Source organism: Schistocerca serialis, chromosome 1, assembly GCF_023864345.2.
Source record: "Schistocerca serialis cubense isolate TAMUIC-IGC-003099 chromosome 1, iqSchSeri2.2, whole genome shotgun sequence".
In the NCBI taxonomy this organism is placed as follows: domain Eukaryota; kingdom Metazoa; phylum Arthropoda; class Insecta; order Orthoptera; family Acrididae; genus Schistocerca; species Schistocerca serialis.
Window position 1 is genome coordinate 301,972,107 of NC_064638.1, and position 24,702 is coordinate 301,996,808.

At 43.6% G+C, this 24,702-nt stretch overlaps 1 protein-coding gene and 1 non-coding gene across 2 annotated transcripts in view; both read left to right on the forward strand.

The window, feature by feature from the left end:
• Positions 1-24,702, forward strand: part of LOC126468428 (melanopsin-like) — a 193,922-nt gene that overhangs the window by 101,524 nt on the left and 67,696 nt on the right. The window contains exons 2-3 of the mRNA XM_050096551.1: positions 8,119-8,377; positions 23,405-23,607. Of these exons, the coding sequence (XP_049952508.1) occupies positions 8,119-8,377; positions 23,405-23,607 (462 nt within the window). The remainder of the gene's footprint in view (positions 1-8,118; positions 8,378-23,404; positions 23,608-24,702) is intronic.
• Positions 7,145-7,218, forward strand: Trnat-ugu (transfer RNA threonine (anticodon UGU)). Its single transcript has one exon. It is a non-coding gene; the product is annotated as a tRNA-Thr (tRNA).

The following is a 24,702-nucleotide window of genomic DNA, read 5'->3' on the forward strand; positions in this document are numbered from 1 at the left end:
TGGGGTCAGATACATCACATGATCACACTGACAGAACCACAGGCACATAGACACAGGCAACAAAGCATGCACAATGTCGGCACTAGTACAGTGTATATCCACCTTTCGCAGCAATGCAGGCTGCTATTCTCCCATGGAGACGATAGTAGAGATGCTGGATGTAGTCCTGTGGAACGGCTTGCCATGCCATTTCCACCTGGCGCCTCAGTTGGACCAGCGTTCGTGCTGGACGTGCAGACCGCGTGAGACGACGCTTCATCCAGTCCCAAACATGCTCAATGGGGGACAGATCCGGAGATCTTGCTAGCCAGGGTAGTTGACTTACACCTTCTAGAGCACGTTGGGTGGCACGGGATACATGCGGACGTGCACTGTCCTGTTGGAACAGCAAGTTCCCTTGCCGGTCTAGGAATGGTAGAACGATGGGTTCGATGACGGTTTGGATGTACCGTACACTATTCAGTGTCCCTCGACGATCACCAGTGGTGTACGGCCAGTGTAGGAGATCGCTCCCCACACCATGATGCCGGGTGTTGGCCCTGTGTGCCTCGGTCGTATGCAGTCCTGATTGTGGCGCTCACCTGTACGGCGCCAAACACGCATACGACCATCATTGGCACCAAGGCAGAAGCGACTCTCATCGCTGAAGACGACACGTCGCCATTCGTCCCTCCATTCACGCCTGTCGCGACACCACTGGAGGCAGGCTGCACGATGTTGGGGCGTGAGCGGAAGACGGCCTAACGGTGTGCGGGACCGTAGCCCAGCTTCATGGAGACGGTTGCGAATGGTCCTCGCCGATACCCCAGGAGCAACAGTGTCCCTAATTTGCTGGGAAGTGGCGGTGCGGTCCCCTACGGCACTGCGTAGGATCCTACGGTCTTGGCGTGCATCCGTGCGTCGCTGCGGTCCGGTCCCAGGTCGACGGGCACGTGCACCTTCCACCGACCACTGGCGACAACATCGATGTACTGTGGAGACCTCACGCCCCACGTTGTTGAGCAATTCGGCGGTACGTCCACCCGGCCTCCCGCATGCCCACTATACGCCCTCGCTCAAAGTCCGTCAACTGCACATACGGTTCACGTCCACGCTGTCGCGGCATGCTACCAGTGTTAAAGACTGCGATGGAGCTCCGTATGCCACGGCAAACTGGCTGACACTGACGGCGGCGGTGCACAAATGCTGCGCAGCTAGCGCCATTCGACGGCCAACGCCGCGGTTCCTGGTGTGTCCGCTGTGCAGTGCGTGTGATCATTGCTTGTACAGCCCTCTCGCAGTGTCCGGAGCAAGTATGGTGGATCTGACACACCGGTGTCAATGTGTTCTTTTTTCCATTTCCAGGAGTGTACATAGGATAATTCAGCTGCCCCTACTGACGCCGTTTTATGCAACCTGCAATGTTACTTTGGCCTTCAAAACCCATGCGCAGGAATAACATACTCTTTTCTTCGCTACGCAAAAACTATAACTCCCACAGAAAAAAATAGATGCACCTTTTTGTAGGAAACTTAAGATAATTAAATTTTGGATTGGGATACGTTGCCACTAGAGGCTGTAGTTTTCGAGTTATTCGGGACAAACAAATAAGAAGTGACCTTCAAACGCACCCCAACTCCCAGACTTAGTTCCCACTGGTAGGGATTTCTAAGACGTTACTCGTCGCACTCTCTCCTACCACAGTACAAAAATTTTGGACTGCACGACTTATTTCCCACATTCGATCTTTATTGGTCTTCATTGACTAGCTCTATTACGCCACCGGCCTAGTCGAGCACTTATGCACTGTAAAATCGACATTTGTGTATATTTTACCTTACAATTTTGTGAATTTTAACGGCATAAAATAAAAAATTACAACGTTTTATGTAATAGGCGTCTGATTGTAAGGGTTCAGTTTGGATCGAAACATCAACGTAATTAAATTTAGCGTAACGTTTACAAAATTCATTTTTTTCCATTATCGTCGCAGCCACGTTTAAATTATTTATGCTAGCGAAATTGCCAACTATGCTAGGGGTAAATCTCAATCTACAGAGAACAAAAATTTCGAGTATCAGGAATAGTTCGTGTAGTCGGAAACTTTTGTTCAGTGTTACGAGGGAGTTCCATGAACAATATACAAGAAATCGTGACTGGCGAGGGGTCTGTGTAGGTGTGGAGATGAGTTTTAAAATCAATTTTCTACGTTTTTTTTTAATAACTAGACAAATGTGGCCTCTAGCGAAATGAATTGCAGTACAAACTTTAACTACAGTAAATTTTCTACATAATAGTCCCGTTCGTTTTTCTGTAGGACTAATAGTTGGCGCTTAGCGAGCGAGAGAGTACGAAAATTTCGTACGTGGTTTGTGAAAGCTAGATATAACATTGCTGGCTGCATAAAATGACATCAGCAAGTGAAGCTGAACCAGCGTGTGTAACATATATACTAACTAACAAGATAACTAGAAGTAATACAGCAATGGGCACTACCTCTTCTGGAAATGGTGCAAGACAGGGATGAAACTTCTTGAAATTGATGTTTGACCTGTATATCGAAGAACTAATGAAGAAACTGCAACGAAATTTTGATTGAAGAAAAAGTAATAGCCTAGATGATGTTAAGCGATTCGGTCTAGGAAGCAAGAATACATACAGCAACAGAAGTAAGGAAGATATCAAAAGCACACAAACAGGCCATTAAAGCTTTTTTCAACCATGGAGTAGAAGTGGTATTCAGTAACCATTTCCGTCTATACAGTGTACACGGTGTTAAAAATGAGTATTGCATGTTTTGAAAGGTGGTAGTATAGACCTAAACAAGAAAAAAAATTCCAGAAAACATGGGCTCTAAAAAGCGTTTCTTGAGAGAAACGAGCGCTTGTTCATCTCCGCTACTGTGAAACACACCTCTGCTACTACAAGGTCTTTGCTACAGAATGCAGTAACAAAAGAGTAGATAAATGAGAAAACATTATTCTGTTGCTGTGATACAGTAAAGCTTCTAATGTAGTGTACTTGCTGTGACATACTGCTATGAAAACTGAAATGATCGTATGTCATTGTTGGCCGGGAGGCCCATTCGGGTTCGGCCGCCGAGTGCAAGTCTTATGTCAGTCGGTGCCACACTTTTTTTTAGTTGTTTTAGTGCTCTACCAACTTTTTTTGAAAACGTAAGGCATAAATAAGTATATTTTCTCAACAACCTTTTCTTGTATCCTTAGATAAGTATACAGTCTCAACATCAGCAGCGACCCAACTTTTTGTTGTTGTTAGGGGAGCACATGAGAAAGAAAACAAATAGGCTGCAGATGCTGAGCTATGCGTGAACAGGATAAATATATGGAGTGAAAAAATCTTAGAGGATGAGAAGAAAAAAAAGTGGGAGAAATTAGGAATACTTGCTGCGCCATGCTCCACTTTGGCGGGCCATTAGAACAATGGCCATTCTATCATTGATCATTAGAAGGAAAGGCGAACGTGGGATCGTCAAGTCTTGGCTGATTCCAGCTCCGAGGCGGTTGCCGAAAATAATCTGTAAATAGTTCGCTAAAGTGGCCCGCTAGTGTCGAAGTCGGCGAAGTGTGTGGTGGTGTAGGTGTAGGTGTGTTCAAAGGTCCGCCGGATCGACGATGTCGTCCCGGAAAAGGTGGTTGATAGCCAAGCCACTGATCCATGTGATGGCGTGCCACTTACACCATGGAAAGCAGGTTTGGAGAAACTTGATGTGGGGGTACTCGGAGGTAGAACGCCACAATGTTCTGTACGAGAGTCCAGTCAGCTGCTGCTGGCCCACACTTAAAACGATGTAAATCTATCTTCGACATTGAAGTTGAGACACAGGGATGAGTCCACCAGCGCGATGCGATGAAATTTCGATCTTGTAGTATATTAGCCGTTGACGAGAAGGCACCACGTCGCGGTGGTGTCGGTGGTGTGGTATCGTTGCTTATTGTTCTTCAAACTGTATGCCATGAAACGTGGGGTGACGCGCTTCGACGGGGTTTCGGGGTGAGTACTTTCGGAGAAGGCGGCAGATGTCGCGGGTGGTCGTCTTACTGGTGCTGGGGAGCGCGGTGCATACGTTGCTGTAGTCCAAAAAGAAACGGTCGATGTGCGACATCGGAGGTGGGAAGTGTGCCAAAGACGTCGGCGGACGTCTTGAAACAGGTGCGAGCTCGGTGGTCAACATTCCAGTAAAACTGGCATTTCCAATAACCGGAGCATAGTATTAGTGTAAAGTGTCGCAGTCCTGGCTCTCACGTTAACCAGTTCGAGGCCACCATCCCTCTTTGGTAAGGTGAGAGCATCATACAGGACTTTGAAGATGTGTCCAGAAGTCGCCTGTAGTCTGGCTGCCATTGTCGCAGTAATGGGCAGAATCTGCGCCATGTGGGGTATCCGGGCTGCCAGACGGGTATTGACGAAGGTGACTCTCTGGCATACGTTCAGCAGGCGTAGTAGGTGATTTTGTATTTCGAGATCTCATGTTCCATCTTCAGATGTAACTTTGTACACATCTAGTCGAAGTCAATTAATAATTTCCACGGTCGCAGCGGGGCGTCAGTCAAATTGCACGTGCAACGTCCCACCAGAGAGGTGTCCGTTTGCGTGTTGTTGATGTGGACACCGGTATGCGAATTTGGTTCACAGCCTGCTGGACATGAGAAATTAATAGTCAACGTTGATTACATGTGTGCAAATGTGCGTCTGAATATGGGACATGAAGCCTCGAAATCCGTAATGGAATATAAATGTTATAAAACAGTCTTTGATGTCTGAGACTACTTGAAATATTGCTGTTCTAATAAACGGCTGCGTTTCCAACTATCCACTACGAAGGATATTCGAGAAATTTGACAAGTTTAAGTGACCTAATATTAGAATGGATCGTACTTTATGATGTATCATATGAAATTACCGTTCTGTATCGCGCTTCGAAACTCACACTCCCCACAAAGAGACGAACGTAACGTCTCAACATAGAAAGCAGGCACTATAGTTCTGAAAATACTGGGAATATCAACGCTCGTTGCCTGCAATATGAAGCACGAAATAGGCACACATTATCAACGTGATACCAGCGAGTGAACAGCAGACTAATGGTTCAAATGGCTCTGAGCACTATGGGACTCAACTGCTGAGGTCATTAGTCCCCTAGAACTTAGAACTAGTTAAACCAAACTAACCTAAGGACATCACAAACATCCATGCCCGAGGCAGGATTCGAACCTGCGACCGTAGCGGTCTTGCGGTTCCAGACTGCAGCGCCTTTAACCGCACGGCCACTTCGGCCGGCAGCAGACTAATACTCAGAGCTTAAATACCTATAAATTGTCTTACAGCACCAGTAGATCTCAAGCCGCAGCGCCAAACTAGAGTTTCGTAGACAGGATTCTCCCTTTGTTCATTCAAGAACACCATTTTCCAGCCGGCTACGTGCTTCAATCTTATCTCATTGGCTTGCGGGTACCGAAACCTCACAGCGTTTCTTCCTACCATTCTACTGAAGTTGTCAAAGACAGTTACAATACCATAGACAGAGAACTCGGTACAGAATATATTTTTGCACAATGTCGGCGATTTAAGAACATACGGAAGAAATGCGATATTGAAAGTTGTTAATGTGAAACACAGCTTTCACCTTTACTAAACAACCAAGCCGAAAATCAGTTGTAGTTAACAGAACACAGAGGACACTCAATCATTCACTGATCAATTCTCATCTGATGATGAGCTCTCGAGTATATGAATATTTTACACTGTTTGTAGTCAAAGGGTAGTGACATTAATTAGTTTATTATGAAATTTAAACCAGAAATGTTATTTGGATAGCTACCATTTATGAATTTTCTTGTATTACACTCAGTGTTCTTTAATTCATCACTTACAATGAGACGCGCCGGGTAGACGTGCGGTCTCAGTCGTCTTGTCACCGTTGGCGCGGCTTCCCCAGTAGGAACTTCGAGTTCTCCCTCGGGCATCGGCGTGTGTGTTGTTCTTAGCGTTAAGTCAGTTTAAGATAGTTTAAGTAGTGCGTAAGTCTAGGGCCGATGACCTCAGCGTATGGTCCCATAGTCCTTACCACAAATAAAAAATAAATAACTTACGATGACTTGTTAACTGAACTGTTGGACAAGAGTTACTAGACACACACAAATAACCTTTCTAACCGCAAGGTTTTGTCGATACGTACTTTTCAAGGGAAATCGCAATAGTGTGCTACAGTCACTTGTGTTTACGTGGTTATGTCACCAAACAGCCTCCTCAGACCAAATTGTTTGCTTCTTCCTTGAATTATTACCAGGACCAATAGCTTCCTTCATTTAGCAGGCAAATCACACAAATTGTCGGCTTCGGATGTAATATTTAGCTATAGGGAATTATTAAGAACACAAATCAGGCAAAGGTTGCGATTTCGGGAAACATACACTGCATGCAAATGAGATTTAATGTTGGTCCTGAAAAGAAGCAGCAAAAATATAATCTTATATGTCCAGAGTCTGCCTCCTTAACTATATGTGATGATGTGCGACACACACACACACACACACACACACACACACACACTAGCACACAGGCTCGTGTGATACGTTGGCAGTGGTGTCGATCTCTGCGTGCACGCAGCTGTTGTTACCGCTCCTACAGTAGTTCTTGTCGTGTGGGTGTAGTATTTGTTCACATTAACTGCTCAAAGCTTTTTAAGCCGACGTACATCTACGTCATTGTTTCTCCAACGTTTGCAGTGTTTAGTTGTTTTCGAATTTTCAAATTGTAGTGGAATATTTTATTTACAACAATACATCTTTTTTAAAACAAGAAATTAATCACTTTTTTGGCAGTTTAAACCACACTTCTGTATACTCCTCTACTGGGGGAAAGCAAAGCAGTCTAAATAAATGATGACTAACTGACAACCTCAGCTGCCGACAGGTGTTGTTGATATACCTCGATGTGGACAGCTGAAAATGTATGCCCCGACCGGGACTCGAACCCGGGATCTCTTGCTTACTTGGCAGACGCTCTATCCATCTGAGTAATGAGTGGGCGGGCAAATATCTATGAGGTACAATACATATGTAGAATAGTGGACAGTTAGGAATGTGACTCTCACGGGAAGCGTGCAAGGGATAAGTCCCTGCAGTCGTGATATTCATCTGTGTCCTCGGTGGCTCAGATGGATAGAGCGTCTGCCATGTAAGCAGGAGATCCCGGGTTCGAGTCCCGGTCGAGGCACACATTTTCGGCTGTCCACATCGAGGTATATCAACAACACCTGTGGGCAGCTGAGGTTGTCAGTTAGTCATCATTTATTCCAGGGAAAAGCTGCATGGTCATCAGCAGTAACTGTTCTTTCGAGAACAAGTTACTGTCTTCGTATATGCAGTCTAAATAGTTTCGAAACCTATAAGAAGCCAATCAATCAGCGGGTATGAAAACTATGTACTGCACCAACACTGCAGTATGGAGAGAGTAAAATTCTATGTACATAAAGCTCAGCCTATTGATAAAGTGGGGATGGACTGCGCCAGTTTGATTTAGCCCCCGTAGTGCGGGCTACCACACTATGGCATGAGGGCACCTATGTGTACCAACTCATTGAGCTTCCAGTAGTCAGAAAATACATTTTGCAACTTAATATTTTCCAGGTTAAGTACAGCTGTATAATTACTCCTCGTATATATCCAATTCATTCATGAAATTCTGCAATAGGTCCGTATTTCTAATTATACATGTCTTACTTCCCTATAATCCTCTGCTGCAGACGTACTCTTGCCCCATCCACGTTAAAACACATGTAGGCTAACAACGTGATATAATTTCTTATAGGGCCCACTATGTATAAGTATAGATAATACAGAAATAGTGAGTGGGGGCGGATTAACTGAAAGTGAAAGGATGTAGGTACACAAATATCACAGTAGAATCTAAGAAGAAAACGATTCACCTCATTGTCAAAAGTTTATTACATTCGAAAGTAAGAAGAGTGCAGAATCACAATAATGATGTAAAATAGCATCAAAATAAATTAGATGGATACGACGGAACCGTCTCACCTCTTGTATTGAAACTTTCCTTAACTCTAGCAGGCCCCTTGCCATATCTTGCAACGTAAGTTCTGGTCTTGTTTACAAGGTGTGCGCCGCGGCGTGGGTGTACTGCCTGTTCCTGTCTGTGCCACCGCTGCTGGGCTGGAGCCGCTACATCCCGGAGGGCTTCCTCACCTCCTGCTCCTGGGACTACCTGACGCGCACGCCCGCCAACCGCGCCTACTACATCTACCTGCTCGCCTTCGGCTTCGTCCTGCCAGTCGGCGTTATAGCCTACTGCTACGCCTTCATCCTGGCTGCTATTCATGAGCACGGCCGCGAGATGCAGGGAGTTGAGTCCACAGGTATGTCTTCCTCGCACCATCAAAAACTAATTGATGTAGAGTAGTGAAATTTCGAGAATAGATCTGTATACGTAGCATATTTAAGTGATTAACATTGCAGGATCACAGGTTAACGTAAACGCGAGATTGACCATTGCAAATGTGAAATGCTGGTACATAAGTAACAGGTGTAAGTGACAAAATGATGAATCCAAGCACGCAAACGTGCGTTCATCGGGTTGTACAGGTGCCGAATGTCAATTCGTGGGATGTAGTTCCATGCCTGTTGCACTTTGTCGGTCAATGTAGGGGAGGTTAATGCAGTTTCTGTGTGATGTTGGAGTTGTCATCCGATGATGTCCCATATGTACACAATAGCACACAGGTCGGGTGATCGAGCAGGCCAAGTAAGTATGTCGATAACCTGCAGAGAATGTTAGCTTACAACAGAAATACATGGGCGAGCGTTATCCTCTTCATGTATGATATCATAAATGTTCAATAAAAACAGTACCAATCGCCGTTGTATAGGTTTATTTCAATGCAAGCACTTTCGACGTTACACTACGTCATCTTCAGGACTAAACTGGTTGCCTAGGAATAAACCTATAGAATGGCGACTGGTATTGTGTTTATTGAACATTGAACAGCCGTAGTCCCATACTTCACCAGACGATGGCGTTACATTCATTGGATATCATAAATGGTCGAAACAGTAGATTGATTTACAAATTTGCAGTCAGAGTGCGTATGACAACCATGGAAGTGCTCCGTCTGCCACACGAAACCGCACTCCAGACCATAACTCCAACCCTACTTCTAGAGGGTCTAGCACGCTGGCAGGTTCGTTGCAGGCCCCCAGGTTAACTCTTCTAACCAAGACACGGCTGCCACTGGCACCGAAGCAGATCCAGATTTAATCAGAAACACAACAGACATCCACTCTGCTCTCCAATGACATCTCCCTTGACACCACGGAAGTCGCATATGGTGGTGGTTTGGGGCTAATAAAATGCACGCTACACGGGGTTTGGCTCAGAGCTGTCCTTGAAGAAAATCGATTTGTAACAGTTAGATGTGTCATTATGGTGCCAAATGCTACCCACATTGCTGCTACAGACGCAGTAGATGCTCCAGAGCCATACGCCGTACAGGATGGTCTTCGCTGTCGGTAGTACCATGTGGCATTCCGCAGCCCGTTCTTCTTCTGACCGTAGATTCGCTTCCAGCATTTATGCACAGTTGCTATGTTCCTGCCATGTCTTTCTGCGGTATCGTACAAGAAACACTCAGCTTCTCGTAGCACTATTACACGACCTCTTTCAACTACTACTAGCACCACTGTTATGCGACTGGCGCGAAATTTGAATAGACATCATCTTTCAGTTGTAGAAACACGCATACCAACTTCCCTTTATGATATTTTTCCGTCAGTGTATATACACCCACTTGGAAAGGTAAACTCTATTTATTTAACTTTGCTTCATGAAATACAAGTTACAAACAAAATTTCTATATGAAGATGAAAACAAGAAGTTTTATAGTTTATAAGCACAAGTTAAGCATGAGCAATGTGTCCGCCTCGTGCTCTGTAGCAGACAGCTTGATGGTAGCCAAACGCGAACTGTTAGCTCATTTGTTACTGTTTGCACCGCACCTGTGCTATGGTTCCGCAGGCTACTGACAGTTGTGGTAAAGGTGGTACGTAAACTGCCTCGTTTTACACAGCCCCACGAGAAAAGTCGTGTGGTGTGATCTCAGGAACGAGAACATAAAGAGGCAAGTCTTCTCCTTCCGTGTTACCTATCCATCGTTGAAGAAAGGAGTGATTCAAAAGTCGTCCGACATAAAGGTGCCAATGGGACGAAGCTCCATTCTGTTGAAACATATAGTCCAGTCAGTCTTCGGTAAGTTGGGGAAAGAATCATTGTTCCATCATATTCAGATCCCACAAACACTTTGCGTAAGAGAATAGACAAAATATTCGTTTTGAGTTAAGGCACAAAACTCCCTTAGCTCCACTACGTCTCTCCAAGTTGTAATTTTTGACAGGAAAATTGCAGATTCCGTATCTGAACATTGCGTCTGTTTAACTTTTCACTAACGACCGCGGGAGACATTCTTCATCCATAATTTTTCCTACATGTCGACACTATATTGTACAAGGTGGCAACTAGTCAAGGAATATTTTGTGGAACTGATTTTAAAAATTTTGTATTTCAAAGGTCGTAGTGATATCCTTAAAAAGTTTATGGCAGATTAACATCGGTCATGGTACGTGAACCAAGCTGCTGTCTTTCCGAACCGAGAGAGTTGTGTTCGCTAGAAGCTGCTGATAACAGCCACCTTCAGCCATCTGCAGAATTTTTTGGCAAATTCACACTGTGGAGGATAGTCACTGAATGATAACTAAGCATTTTCAGAAAACTACATTTTTTCATGAATTGCCAGCCGATTTACAGGGACATTTACCATCTTCCTCAAACCTCGTACAGCATTTGGGATTGTAATCGATTATCTGGAGGCTTCTCTCAAGAGAGAACTAAATTGTGCCCTCGTTATGTCCTGCCGTAGGTGGCTGAATACCCATTGATGGAACTATTTCTTATTGAAAGTGTTCAGTGGCTTGAAAAGTGGCTTGCCCTAGGAACGCAGTAAAGATGCTGTATGTCTGGGAACGCATAATGCCACAATGTCGTATTCCATGTAACATTCAAAAACTTTGTGTGGGTCGAGTCACTGCCGGTGAAAAGCTGGCCAGTACTCGCTGGATTGCACAAAATTCTTCTTCGTTAATAGGGCCTCTTTCATATGGGTGATGGATCCTATCGGCAATCCATTATCGATGTAATTTTGAGGTCTAATTCACTTGTAGACAATGAACATAAAAATGAACGGGTCACTCCAACCGCTACTTATTCCTTACATGTCGCACTACCAATGGCCTTTTGCCTTTTAGAAGCAATTACTCGAGAAGAAAGATGATTATCGGGAGTAAGGTTAATCTCATCGGTACCGAATACCCTTTCGTTTTCGGCCAAAAATTTGAAGGTTGTCACTACTGACTCTGACAGGATATAGAATCCAGTGATGGATTTCCTGTCAACTCTGAATCTCTGTACTCTTGAATGTCCACAAGAGTGTTCGCTCATAAATTTCTGGAGCCTGTGGTACCCAGATAATTTTTGCTGAAACAATTTTGAAATTTCAGATGATCTCCGTAATGGAAGGCTGCCTCGCAAGTGTCCTAAGGGGTGAGAGGAAAACCACTGAAAACTCTCTGCAAGATCAGTTTCCTGGTAGTTGGTAAAAATAGCTTGTTTTCCTATATTATTCTGTGTTATCCAGAGAAAATCCGTAGCACATCATATAGCACTGCATTTTCAACTCTTGCTGCATGTAGAGCGGCCCCATGTCTTATGAATTCCAATGCCGCTTCAATTCACTCGACCTGCGACTCCCACAACGCGCTGTTTCACTTTTTACTTTTACTGCATTTACTAAAAATCACATATAATAAGACATGATTTGTTTTTTGTTCTAACTGCTGTGACCTTTATTCACACAAGTCGGGAAGGGTTGCATCATGTAAAATCTGACGGACAGCAAGAAGGAAGCTGCTTAGTTACTGTCAGCTGGGAATACTTGAGCCAAGTATCGACATCTCCGTTACAAATGAATGGCTTTGTTGTTGGTTGGCTGCTTTCAGGAAACAGAAATGCAGTCGAACACTTGAGGGAATGCCTGCCGTTTTACAGATACTTGGGGAGATTTCAGCCAGTACTGGGCACTGGTTCAGTTGTCACAATAAAGAACAGCTGGAGAAGACAGGAGCCACCTCTCAGGATCAGGAATTTTGACCGTACACGAAAACTGGAAAGCTTAGTAATCAGTGTAAGTGACTATCAGGGTGGGTTGCAAGTTGGGCTCCCAACAGTGTCAAACAAGATACGTGGAAAAATTCAGTGCCCTGGAGGACAGGTCGAGTGGGATGAGTAATAGGAAGGAACAGCTGAAGTATAAATCGAGTTCTCGAGAGTGAGTCGGATAGTAATCGGTCAGTCGGTGAACAATATTTTTATTGAAGGAAGCTCTGATGAAGGAATACACAAAAATAATGAATAACCCCCTACTTCCTATCCACGAAGATGTCCTAACTTTGGAAAGAACGCAACTCCGCTCCAGAAATCCCCCTTTAAGACTGGCCCAACAACTTTCAGCTGCCAATTTCAGCATGGATACTAAATGGCACGAGAGCTGGAGTGATAGTGCCTCCCCTGACAACAGTGAACTTATCTGTCCATCAGAGAAACCTAAGAGCTTTGAACTTCCACGACAGCTATGGAAAAGCCTAAACAGAATCTGAACAGGACATGGACTATGTGCACACAATCTACACAAGTGGGGGAAGCTTCCCAGCCTTAGCTGTGACTGTGGGGCACCTAATCAAGCAATATAGCACATCGCCCAGGACTGTGAATTAAGAGCCTACCAGGGTAGTCGGGCTGACATCTTCAACGCCACACCGCCCTGCTCTGATCTCTATGGGACTTAACATCTGTGGTCATCAGTCCACACCGCCCTGCCTCGAATGGATTGCGAATTTGGACGTCAGAATTTGAAGACTTGTGTAGCGCAAAATATCTGCTGTGATGTTACTCTTTATTGTGTTTATTTATTATATTTTATCTGAATGTGTATCCTTCACTTATGTATTCTATAGTGTATTTTATCATATAATTTCATAATGTAAACCATGTGCGTAGAGCCATACGCTAAATAAATTAATATTCTTGTCGATGTCGGAAACAAACGTTCAACCTCTAACATAGTCATGGGACCTGTCAAGAGGATTTTTTCGTTTCATAATTTCACGAAGACCATACTCTAGTCTAGATCAGGAGTACACAAATACGCCAGGGCGGGGGGGGGGGGGGGGGGGGGGGGGGGGCGGTCGTGTACCTCTCGCCCGCTGGCAAGCGCTGTTAACATCGCTCACTTGTTAACGATGCTCGAAAAGCAAAATGGGCTCTTCTGTTTCGTTTCATGTGTTGCCGGTGTCGAAGGTTCGTGGGTGTTCGTGGTGGAACAAAATTAGTAAGAAGAAAATGGCTGAGAAGGACTTTAAATCTTCAGAACGAAAACGATGACCCACAAATGGTATAAGATCTTGCATTTCTAAATTAAGCCTCAAAGAACCTTAATGTCACGAGAACTACTTTTCTAGATGATCCTCTACTAATTACTGATGTTTTTGAGACAGATTTTGGTTTTAAAAGAAAATCAACTTTCAGAAAGGTCGACTGTGCTCTGTTCCAAAGATTGCGCCCTTTGTAAAATAAATATATCTTGAAAAGGATACATTGAACGGTTTCTTGAATTTGTTAAATTGCAACCGGCGTTGTTAGAAAACTTTGACATTAGATGTAGCGACTTAAATCAATATGCAACTCCTTTTTCAGTGGGCGTTCGAAGCGCTCCTGCTGAAATTCAACGTAGTCCTGTGCTGAGGGAGCGGTGTCGCACTGCAAAACGTATTGAAATGTTTCCCTCCAGAACAGTTCGCGTAGTTGTCTCGAACAGCTGCTCGAGTCTGCAGTATGTTCTAGACCATATACTTGTGTGAAAGTGCTTTTTCAGCGATGAAATTACAAAAATAGAAGGTTAGTAGTAATCTTACCGACGTTGATCTGGCCTAAGCAATGCGTTTGTTGACGAGTATTCTCACTCCAGTCATGGAGATCCTAAAATGAAAATAGAAGTTCCCTTCTCTTTCATAAGTAGTAGGGCAGTTCTGGGATTAACGCTTCTGTGTTAGATTAAAGGTCATGAGTAAATAGATGTTTAATAAAGAAAAGCCAGTGTTCTTTGATCATTGCTCTATACCTGGTATTTGTGACCAGGAAATTAAGTCGACGAGAATGATACTTTTTTTCTTAATCTCTGTTCGCTCCCTTCCTCTCCACTTCTCCACTGAACTGGGCGACAGAAAGTTAAACCTTTTGCACTGCTTTTGATTGCCGTCGAGCTGTGCAGTGTACTGTTTGCGGTGCTTCAGTACTCTTTACATTCCGCAGCGAAAAGGCTGTTCTTTATTTCTTTGTTCGTTGCTGTGATGCGCCTCTACCGAAATGCAGGCTGTCAAAAGCTTTCCTACCATCTGCTGGTGTCGTCTGAACGTGTGTACCTGTCTTCAGATTTTTTGAACGAAGCGGGATTAGATAAATTCGAATTCCAAAGGAAGTGGAACATGAAGTACGAGCTGGTCGCAAAAGGAAAAATATCAGAAATAAAATTTCGCACACTAACAAGCACAGAAAAAAGGACGACTCTTTTATAGCTTAATAATTGCCTGGCAAAACCTTTTGTGAACACACGGCGCATAAAACCATGCACACTAACGTCAATTCGTTTGCTTTTCTTCACGACATAATTGTTATAAGCTGTTACTACTTTTCATTCGATTGCAGTGATCTTTAAGGCTACACTTCCTCAAATACTATGCACACGGTGTACTGCGTCATACGTATTCATTGCGCTGTAGCACACTAGCTGTTACAACAATGCAAAGAATACTTCTAACAAGACTACAAATTCGAGCGCCAGCTGTCGGTCGAGAACTATCGGCAGTCTTCGGTCCCGTAGGCGAGTAAGAGAATGCGAGCTGCGCGCGCATCATGCCCGCACGGCGGTTCAAATGCTCATAGCGCCCGCGGTCCAGTCACGAGCCCAGCCCTGATATAGACCGTTTTCCAAGTAAACTGTTTTCCAAGAAAATTTCAGCAGTTCAATGAAGCTGACCAGACATAAAACAGAAAATTTAGATGAGTTTCAAACTTATCTTCGTCAAACAAGATACTCTTGATTGTTCAGTACTATCTAAAGCTAGTGAAGCATTTCTTGTTGAACATTTTGGGAGTTATTAAGTGTTTAAAGGAGTAATATATGTCCATCAGATCAACAAATATAAAAATGCACCTTCGCTTACCTTCTGCCATGAGTGTCTTATAAGAATACCTGATTTTTTTCTTAAATCTAGAATAGCGGTTTTGAAAATTTCAGTGTTTTCGTTAGCTATAAACACACTAATTTCTCAAGAATGGATGTACATTATTTAAACATTAGGCTTAATCTGTGGAAAAAAACTCTAAAAAATTCAAATATATTTTAAGATTCCTGTACCTGCTACGTTGGTTTTATCTTCATTGAATGTTGACTGAATTTCAGTAAGACAGTTTTTTAAAAGATTTCAGATTTCCGTGAACAATGTTTATGGGTCATATGCTGAAGTTTAATCTTGTAGAAGACGATCGTGGATTGCTGACTTCCATGCGCTTCTTGAGAATGGAAAAATGGAAACAAGTTATGGTGATCTTGATAAGGATATTGAAACAGCCAAACGTTAGAGAAAAATATTCCTGTGACAGGCGTAATACTTGTATTTCTCATTATTAAATTCAGTTTATGTGTATAGCAGGGAACCCACTTTACGTTACTGAAACGCTAGTTTTATTTTGCTTGAACGTTTTTGTTTTCGCCTTTCGCGTCATTTCCACCATCAAATGCATGGGGTATCTGTTTTTCCCATTTCGTTGAAGAATTATGTCCAATGGCTCTAAAACACATTTTGATATGTTTTCTGTAGTTTGATTTTCTGCAGTACAGAATTCCCAAATTATTCCAACGTTTCTTCACTCCATATGCGCCATAGAACACGGAGCATTTGACATTGTTCCGAAACATCTGTTGTCTCATGAAATACGACAGCTACAAACAGAACTTTCGTAACTTCCTTCTCTGTCTCCTCTTGGTATATTTGTAACATAGTCAAGTACTTGATATTTGAAACACCTATGAAGACTACACGGTTTTCCAAGAGATTATTCTAATCAGATTCTAATTTAGATGCAAAATTTACTGATCGTGTACATATACCTGGATTTACTGATTCGTTCTCTTCGCTGTGTGCAAGTAAGGGAGTTTCAAAGTTCCCACAAAAGAAAATACAGTCGATTAATTTCGACAAACTTTAAGGTTCTTCTCAACATTTGTATTACGCCCATAGCTTGAAAGTATGTATGCGTCAGTAACGTTCCTAAAAGATACAGTGGAACAACATTATCAAAGCGCTCTCTTGATGTCCCACTCTTTTCAGATTTTCCTTTCGCTTTGCATATATATCTAAAATGATCTTTTTTCGACCTTACATCACCTCAAAACAGTAAACACGAAAACCTATCTTACTTCACAGCCCCGAAGCCAACTTTTTCTGTTGGTACCATTCAGAATTACAGCTTAGAATATATTCCTCGTTGTTGCTTCTTCAAGGCTGCGGTATTAGGCTAACAGGTGCTGAACGAGTCTTTCTCTTAAATCTATTTTTCTCATGCTGGCACAAGTGCCAGAACTTAAGTTGCTGAAGTTTTCTTACAGCCACAAAACTTATTTCTTGCTGACTAGAGGTCATGATTAAAATTTTTCTGTAAAATAAAAGTGGTGAAAAAACAAAATTCAGCACCTGGAAGGGAGGACAATAATGTACTTCTGAAGTTTATCACGTTGAAAAATATGGTACACGGCATTTAAGCACAACATACGCTGTGTAAAAATGAACGACAATCACCGTAACGACAACGCCGGTAGTCGGCACTGCAAGTGCGACGCTGCTCTGTCTGCCCACCGCGGTCTCACGAGCAGCTGTGTGCACAGGAGCACAACAGTCAAAACGCCACGCCTCTGGAATCGTGAAGCGCACGGTTCCACACAGAGAACGTTGTATATTTCTCATAACCTGGATTTCGGCTGTTCACGGTTAAGAATTTTTTGTAATACAGAGATAAAGAACGAACTAGAGAAATAAGATAGCATTGTACCGAATGTAACAAAAATGTGAAGTGGAAATAGTAGGTGCTGCAGTTCCACAGTGCTTATACGTGAGCCGCCACTGGGCTGGCCGTAATGTGAACGCGAGTAGCCAGTTACAGGTCATTTTTCGGCTTTGAGTCGGATCTCTCCTATCATTCCTGTGTCCATTGTAACTTTGGGAAATAGTCATTTTCATACATTGTCGAACGGACTTTCTTGCGGTCCAGTACTTGGATCTTGAAGTGTCTGAATACACATCTTTGTCTCATTTCAGCCCTCAAACAACAGGCTAACATAGCTTTTGCGAAACAATGATTACCGACAGTACTCGCTTTGATACAAACATAGATACCACCTTTGAATACGCTGTACCTGAAGGGATTAAGACAGCGAGTGCAAAAGAAGGAACAGGTTGAGGCAAATCCATAGAATACGCAGGTTGAAAGGCACTCGATCGTCACGACAAGCCTTCATAACAATGAGTCGTGAGAGGAGACAACCCGTTCACCGCCCCGCCCCCTTTCCACCCCCGGCCACACCATTACTTGAACATTTACTGAATTGTGTTACTGTCTAGTAAAATTGATCCCAGAGTCATATTTGTGTTTATGATACTAAAATAAAAATACAAGTTTCCATGTCTTAATCCTTCCTCTTCTTTGCTACCTCGTTTTTAGATCATTAAAATTGTAGGACCCAACATGATCTGACCCACATGTTAATTCGCTGATTCACTATTCATTTTGACGATTTTTTTACTGCATTGTCATACTAAATTCTGATCACTCTAAATCTCATAACAAACGGAATTTCAATCGTACAGTATAGCCTCACCTTGCGGAATGGAAAGATTGGTTGCCTTGTCGTACTCACCTCCAGGTAATACATTCTCTCTTTCGACTTAATGTCGTGAGTCATAGAACAGACTGGTATCTGAAAACCCACGATTCCGCATTTCTGTTACCATTTTTGGCGACATAATCAGCAAGTCACTCAGAATGTAGCACCCTTATGTAACCCAGAGTGACTGTGGTTTTAGGCTTAGTTACACCAAAAAGCATTTTGTTACGTCTGTTATGTACTGTTATTTCTTCTTAAATTGGATATGTTTCTGTGTAAAGAGTGATACACGATACTTATTCCTAGAAATAAAAAAAAACACTTTCTTACACTCTGTCAGTCAATGTTCATTATTTCAAGCATTCATCCACTTTCAGAGCTTATTCGACGTTACACAGTAATCCGTGTTACAGAGACACTCTTTTAGTGTCATGTAGGAGTGTAATAGACATTGGAACCTGTAGTGTATCTGTAGACGAAGATCCTGTGGACTACAAATATGTTTTGGAGGTGGCTTGCAGTCCCTGAAACCCGTAATTTTGAAATAATAAACAATGACTGAAGGACTGAAAAAATCTGTTTTCCAGCCTATTGCGTCCTACTGGAGCAGAAAATATCGTCGTCGCATCGTTGATGTACATATACCGGCTGTCCCTCGTAGATGTTTTCAGGTGCATTTTCTCCTACGTTTTGGTAGATACCTGCGATTCCGTGTTTGCAGTGTGCAGCTGGAGTCAGCCCGAACAAATACTGCTCATCACGTCTTGCATACGACGGACAGTGACGTCGGAAAGCGTAGATTTGTTTGCCGTTACAAAAAAAAGCTATTTTTAAAGAGGAATTTACGTGCCCATTCAATAGAGCGGTCACAGATTTGTGTAGTGTGATGTTTGTTTTATCGGAATGTATTACAGGGAGAGCAAAACACGGAGATAACCAATAGTCCAGTACTGAAAATTGCTGCTGCGTGGCTGTAGCAGTCAGCGTGGGCCATGTCAGTTCTGTCAGTGCTGGAGCAGTGTTTATTCTTCGTGTTTTTGCTGTGCCTGTTAATACAAAAGATAAAAAGAATGTCGCAATGGAGCACTTTGTGATCGTTCTATGAAATGGGCACATAAGATTACACTTTAAAACTAATTTTGTTTCTAACATCTCTTAGGAAGAACACCCCGTAGAGCATCAGTATCATTCTGGTGGGAAGACCAGTGTGAATCAAATATCAATTGAATTTTTATAAGTTTATTTGAGCTTCAGAAAAATTCACACACACGAAATTACTTTTCTACTAGCCTCCTCAATGAAAAACACATATTTTTCAGTGGAAAGACCCAGTTTTCGTGAAATCAACGTGGCTGTCACAGCAACCAGTTGCGCACTAACGCTTATACAGCGTCATCCTCGAACTGCTTCCTTTAGTGGATCAAACAATTGAAAATCACATGGTGGTAGGTCCGAACGGCGTGAAGAATATTGTAATATGGTCCAGAATAGTTCCTGAATTTTTTGTTGAAATCGGGTATCAGGAATTGTGAAGTACAATGACACCGCGGACTGGAAATGCTCGTCTTTTCCGACGATAGGCACCCCTCGTTTCGTCCAAATTTGGTAGTAGCACTCAACGTTCACAGTAGGCCGTTTGTGGAGAAATTCTATGAAAAACACTCCACTAAAATCAAAATTATTGCAAGAAGCTTCCACACGGGGTGACGGTGTTTGGAGTTAGATGGTACTAATGCGTCACTTATGCACCATTCCCGGCAGCTTTTTTTCGATTCTGGATGTGATAGTGCATCCTCGGTTCACTGCAGTTCATGATCTGTTTCATAATATATACCCTTTCAGTTTGGTGATGCGTAAGTTGCCTTTTGCACACCCCGAGACGATGGAATGTGATTTCTTTGAAGTCAGTACCGCCATTAGACTGTTAATTATCTACAGTGTTACATTTACACATTCATGATTTCGGCTTCAGAGTGCCGTTATCAAGTGTTTTCTGAAAGCAGGTTAGACAAAAACAGTGAAATACATAATAAGTGATATAACCGTATATCAGTCCGTATTGGTAATGCTTACTTACAAGTATTATAAATTGCCTAAGAAGACATACAGTCGTATTAAACTATACTGTTAGACATGTTGTCTAAGAGTTGATGTTTCTGGCAGAGCCTACTGCTTGGTTTCATTACTGAGTACACCATTTTGACTGAATGACAGTTGGCTAAGTGTCAAATTGTCTTGGGCAAAGATATTCCTGTTACAAGCAGGTAACCTATTTTATTTTTTTTATTTTTTTTATTTATTTATTTATTTTTTTTTGACTCAGTGTCTGATAGGATAGGAAAGGTTAGGAAGAATTTATTTTCTTTGGTGGATGTTACATCTTTGCGGTACCTGTTTATCATAGTATACAATGATGTTGCCTGCTCATAAACATAAACAGTAACAAACCTCTCGATAATATTCGTTGCATCCAGAAATATAAAAGTCCAGAAATATGGATCCTTAGACAGTGTGTCTAACAGTGTAGTTAAATACGACAGTATGCTATCTTAGGCAATTTATAACACTTGTAAGTAAGTATTACAAATATGGATTGTTATACGGTTCTATCACTTGTTATGTATTTCACTGTTATTGTCTAACCTGCTTTCAGAAAAGACTTGATAATGGCACTTTGAAGCCTAAATCATGATTGTGTAAGTGTAAATGTAACACTGTAAATAAACAACAGTCTAACGGCGGTACTGACTTTAAAGAAATATATTACGACCTTGACCCCACATTTTATATATATATATATATATATATATATATATATATATATCTCTCTCTCTCTGCTTGTGTCTTTGTATGTGCGGATGGATATGTGTGTGGGTGCGAGTGTATACCGTCCCTCTTTCCCCCTAACGTAAGTCTTTCCGCTCCCAGGATTGGAACGACTCCTTACCCTCTCCCTTAAAACCCACATCCTATCGTCTTTCCCTCTCCTTCCCTCTTTCCTGATGAAGTAACCACGGGATTCGAAAGCTTGAATTTTGTGTGTGTGTTTGTTAGTGTCTCTATCAACATACCAACGCTTTCGTTTGGTAAGTTACATCATCTTTGTATATATTAGATGAAATGTGAGTTGGGCGGTGAGGAGACGCTGCTCCCACCATGCTGTCCAGAGCTGTAAATAATGATCGTCTGAGCACTACCGTGGCTTACGCCAACCTCAGTAGCGATTTCAGTAACTGTTATTTTGGGATCGTATAAATAAGCTGGCTGATAACGTGACGTCGAAGACATTCTTTCTTGCTTGTAGTCCTCGTAAGATCTGTTTGTTCCATGCGTACATCCGAGCCTCTGTGTCTCTGTTAGGGTACTGTTCCGAACTGTACCACAAGTCTTTTTAAAACTTCAGGCCTCTTTACGCTCTCTCTTGTGAGAAACTTGATCATCATACTTTGGACATCAGATGATGACATCAATTGCTCTGGCATTGCGATTCTGACTAAAGAAACGGTAGCACAACGCCACAGCTGTTCAGAACAAACATTGGAAGCAAACGCAACAGTGGCCGGAAGTGCGCTAGTCGCCGTTCAGAAACAGTAACGTAAAACAAAAATCCGATTTACACTCCTGGAAATTGAAATAAGAACACCATGAATTCATTGTCCCAGGAAGGGGAAACTTTATTGACACATTCCTGGGGTCAGATACATCACATGATCACACTGACAGAACCACAGGCACATAGACACAGGCAACAGAGCATGCACAATGTCGGCACTAGTACAGTGTATATCCACCTTTCGCACCAATGCAGGCTGCTATTCTCTCATGGAGACGATCGTAGAGATGCTGGATGTAGTCCTGTGGAACGGCTTGCCATGCCATTTCCACCTGGCGCCTCAGTTGGACCAGCGTTCGTGCTGGACGTGCAGACCGCGTGAGACGACGCTTCATCCAGTCCCAAACATGCTCAATGGGGGACAGATCCGGAGATCTTGCTGGCCAGGGTAGTTGACTTACACCTTCTAGAGCACGTTGGGTGGCACGGTATACATGCGGACGTGCATTGTCCTGCTGGAACAGCAAGTTCCCTTGCCGGTCTAGGAATGGTAGAACGATGGGTTCGATGACGGTTTGGATGTACCGTGCACTATTCAGTGTCCCCTCGACGATCACCAGTGGTGTACGGCCAGTGTAGGAGATCGCTCCCCACACCATGATGCCGGGTGTTGGCCCTGTGTGCCTCGGTCGTATGCAGTCCTGATTGTGGCGCTCACCTGCACGGCGTCAAACACGCATACGACCATCATTGGCACCAAGGCAGAAGCGACTCTCATCGCTGAAGACGACACGTCTCCATTCGTCCCTCCATTCACGCCTGTCGCGACACCACTAGAGGCGGGCTGCACGATGTTGGGGCGTGAGCGGAAGACGGCCTAACGGTGTGCGGGACTGTAGCCCAGCTTCATGGAGACGGTTGCGAATGGTCCTCGCCGATACCCCAGGAGCAACAGTGTCCCTAATTTGCTGGGAAGTGGCAGTGCGGTCCCCTACGGCACTGCGTAGGATCCTACGGTCTTGGCGTGCATCCGTGCGTCGCTGCGGTCCGGTCCCAGGTCGACGGGCACGTGAACCTTCCGCCGACCACTGGCGACAACATCGATGTACTGTGGAGACCTCACGCCCCACGTGTTGAGCAATTCGGCGGTACGTCCACCCGGCCTCCCGCATGCCCACTATACGCCCTCGCTCAAAGTCCGTCAACTGCACATACGGTCCACGTCCACGCTGTCGCGGCATGCTACCAGTGTTAAAGACTGCGATGGAGCTCCGTATGCCACGGCAAACTGGCTGACACTGACGGCGGCGGTGCACAAATGCTGCGCAGCTAGCGCCATTCGACGGCCAACACCGCGGTTCCTGGTGTGTCCGCTGTGCCGTGCGTGTGATCATTGCTTGTACAGCCCTCTCGCAGTGTCCGGAGCAAGTATGGTGGGTCTGACACACCGGTGTCAATGTGTTCTTTTTTCCATTTCCAGGAGTGTATATTTGATTCACCTTGGTAGTACTAATTTAGACCTCGTCGTGCTTCCTCAAAATTTACCTGAACTAGTGAAGAATTGCAGCCGGCCGATGTGGCCGATCGGTTCTAGGCGCTTCAGTTTGGAACCGCGCGACCGCTACGGTCACGGGTTCGAATCCTGTCTCGGGCATAGATGTGTGTGATGTCCTTAGGTTAGTTAGGTTTAAGTAGTTCTAATTTCTAGGGGGCTGAAGACCTCATATGTTAAGTCCCATAGTGCTCAGAGCCATTTTGCAAAGTTGCATGTGCAGGTGGTTACGTTGCAGGAGGCCGGCGCAGCACGCACCGGTCGTGCGCGCAGTTGCAGCCCTACTCGTCCACTGTGCGCACCGTCGAGATCATCGTGACGCTGGTGCTGCTCTTCCTCATGTCGTGGACGCCCTACACCGTCGTCACACTCATCGGACAGTTCGGGGACCAGGCGCTCGTCACTCCGTGGGTCGCCTCATTGGCCGCGTTCTTCGCTAAGGTGAGTACACTGAGTAGCGCAGATACATACTCCTTCTCATTTGTGGCGCACACTGTACAATGTTATGTAGCCAGAAGAAGAACCTGGTACCGCTCACAGCCAAAATATTTAATTCGACTTTGAGTCACACCCTGCCATTCACAAAAAGTAGCCCAAACTACTTTTTACTTGTGGCGCATTTAACTTGTATCACACTTTGCCATTCAGACAATGTCTAAGCTGAGGTGTGTGTAGTGAACACTGACGAGCAGGTCGCAGGCTGTCCAATCACGACCGTTGCGGGCTTCAGTTATGGCAATGTCTGTGCCGAGTAGTCAACTCCTGGGCAGAGCACACTTGCGTATGCGAAGAAGGCTGACGCCGCAGTAAAGGGGTAGGAGCGGCATGGCTGAATTTATTTATTTATTTACTTCTTAAGTAAAGACCTACTAACTGTTACTATACAGCAGGTAGTACATTGTGTGATTTTATATGGTGATTCACGAAGATATGCAAATATTTGAGTATGTTATTCTACAACTAAAGAAAAAAGTTCATATAAACATAGGTCCGCAAATGTTTAGTTAAGGAGTTACGGCTAATGAAAGACTTTGCCTGAAATTTAGCCACTTCGCTAATATGAAGCCATCGAAAAACTGTACGAGGTGAAAGTAAAGCACGATTTCCGTTTATTTTGTTGTTATTGATCTGGAGAATCTAATAAAACATGTTCACGAGGTGTATCTGCAGTAGTTTTCCAGAACAGCCAGAGAAGCAAAGACGTAACATGTTCAGGAGGTGTGTCTGCAGTAATTTTCCAGAAGAGCCCCAGAAGCAAAGACGTAATTTCGTAAAATTTTTAATTTATTAACTACTTCACCCAATTTGTTTTTTAAATTCCAGACAATGGCACAAAGTTTTAAACATAAGTTGTAGAGAGTTTAATTTTAGAAAAATGGTGCTAATAACGTTAACTGAAACTGTATGAATATGTCACATAATCTGCTTTGATTATAGTACACGTCAATTCATATTAAACCGGAAAAAACAAAGCTCAGTGTTAAGGTAACGTTATTACCATCATTTTTCCCCTTAGTTAAAGTAGGGCACCAGCTG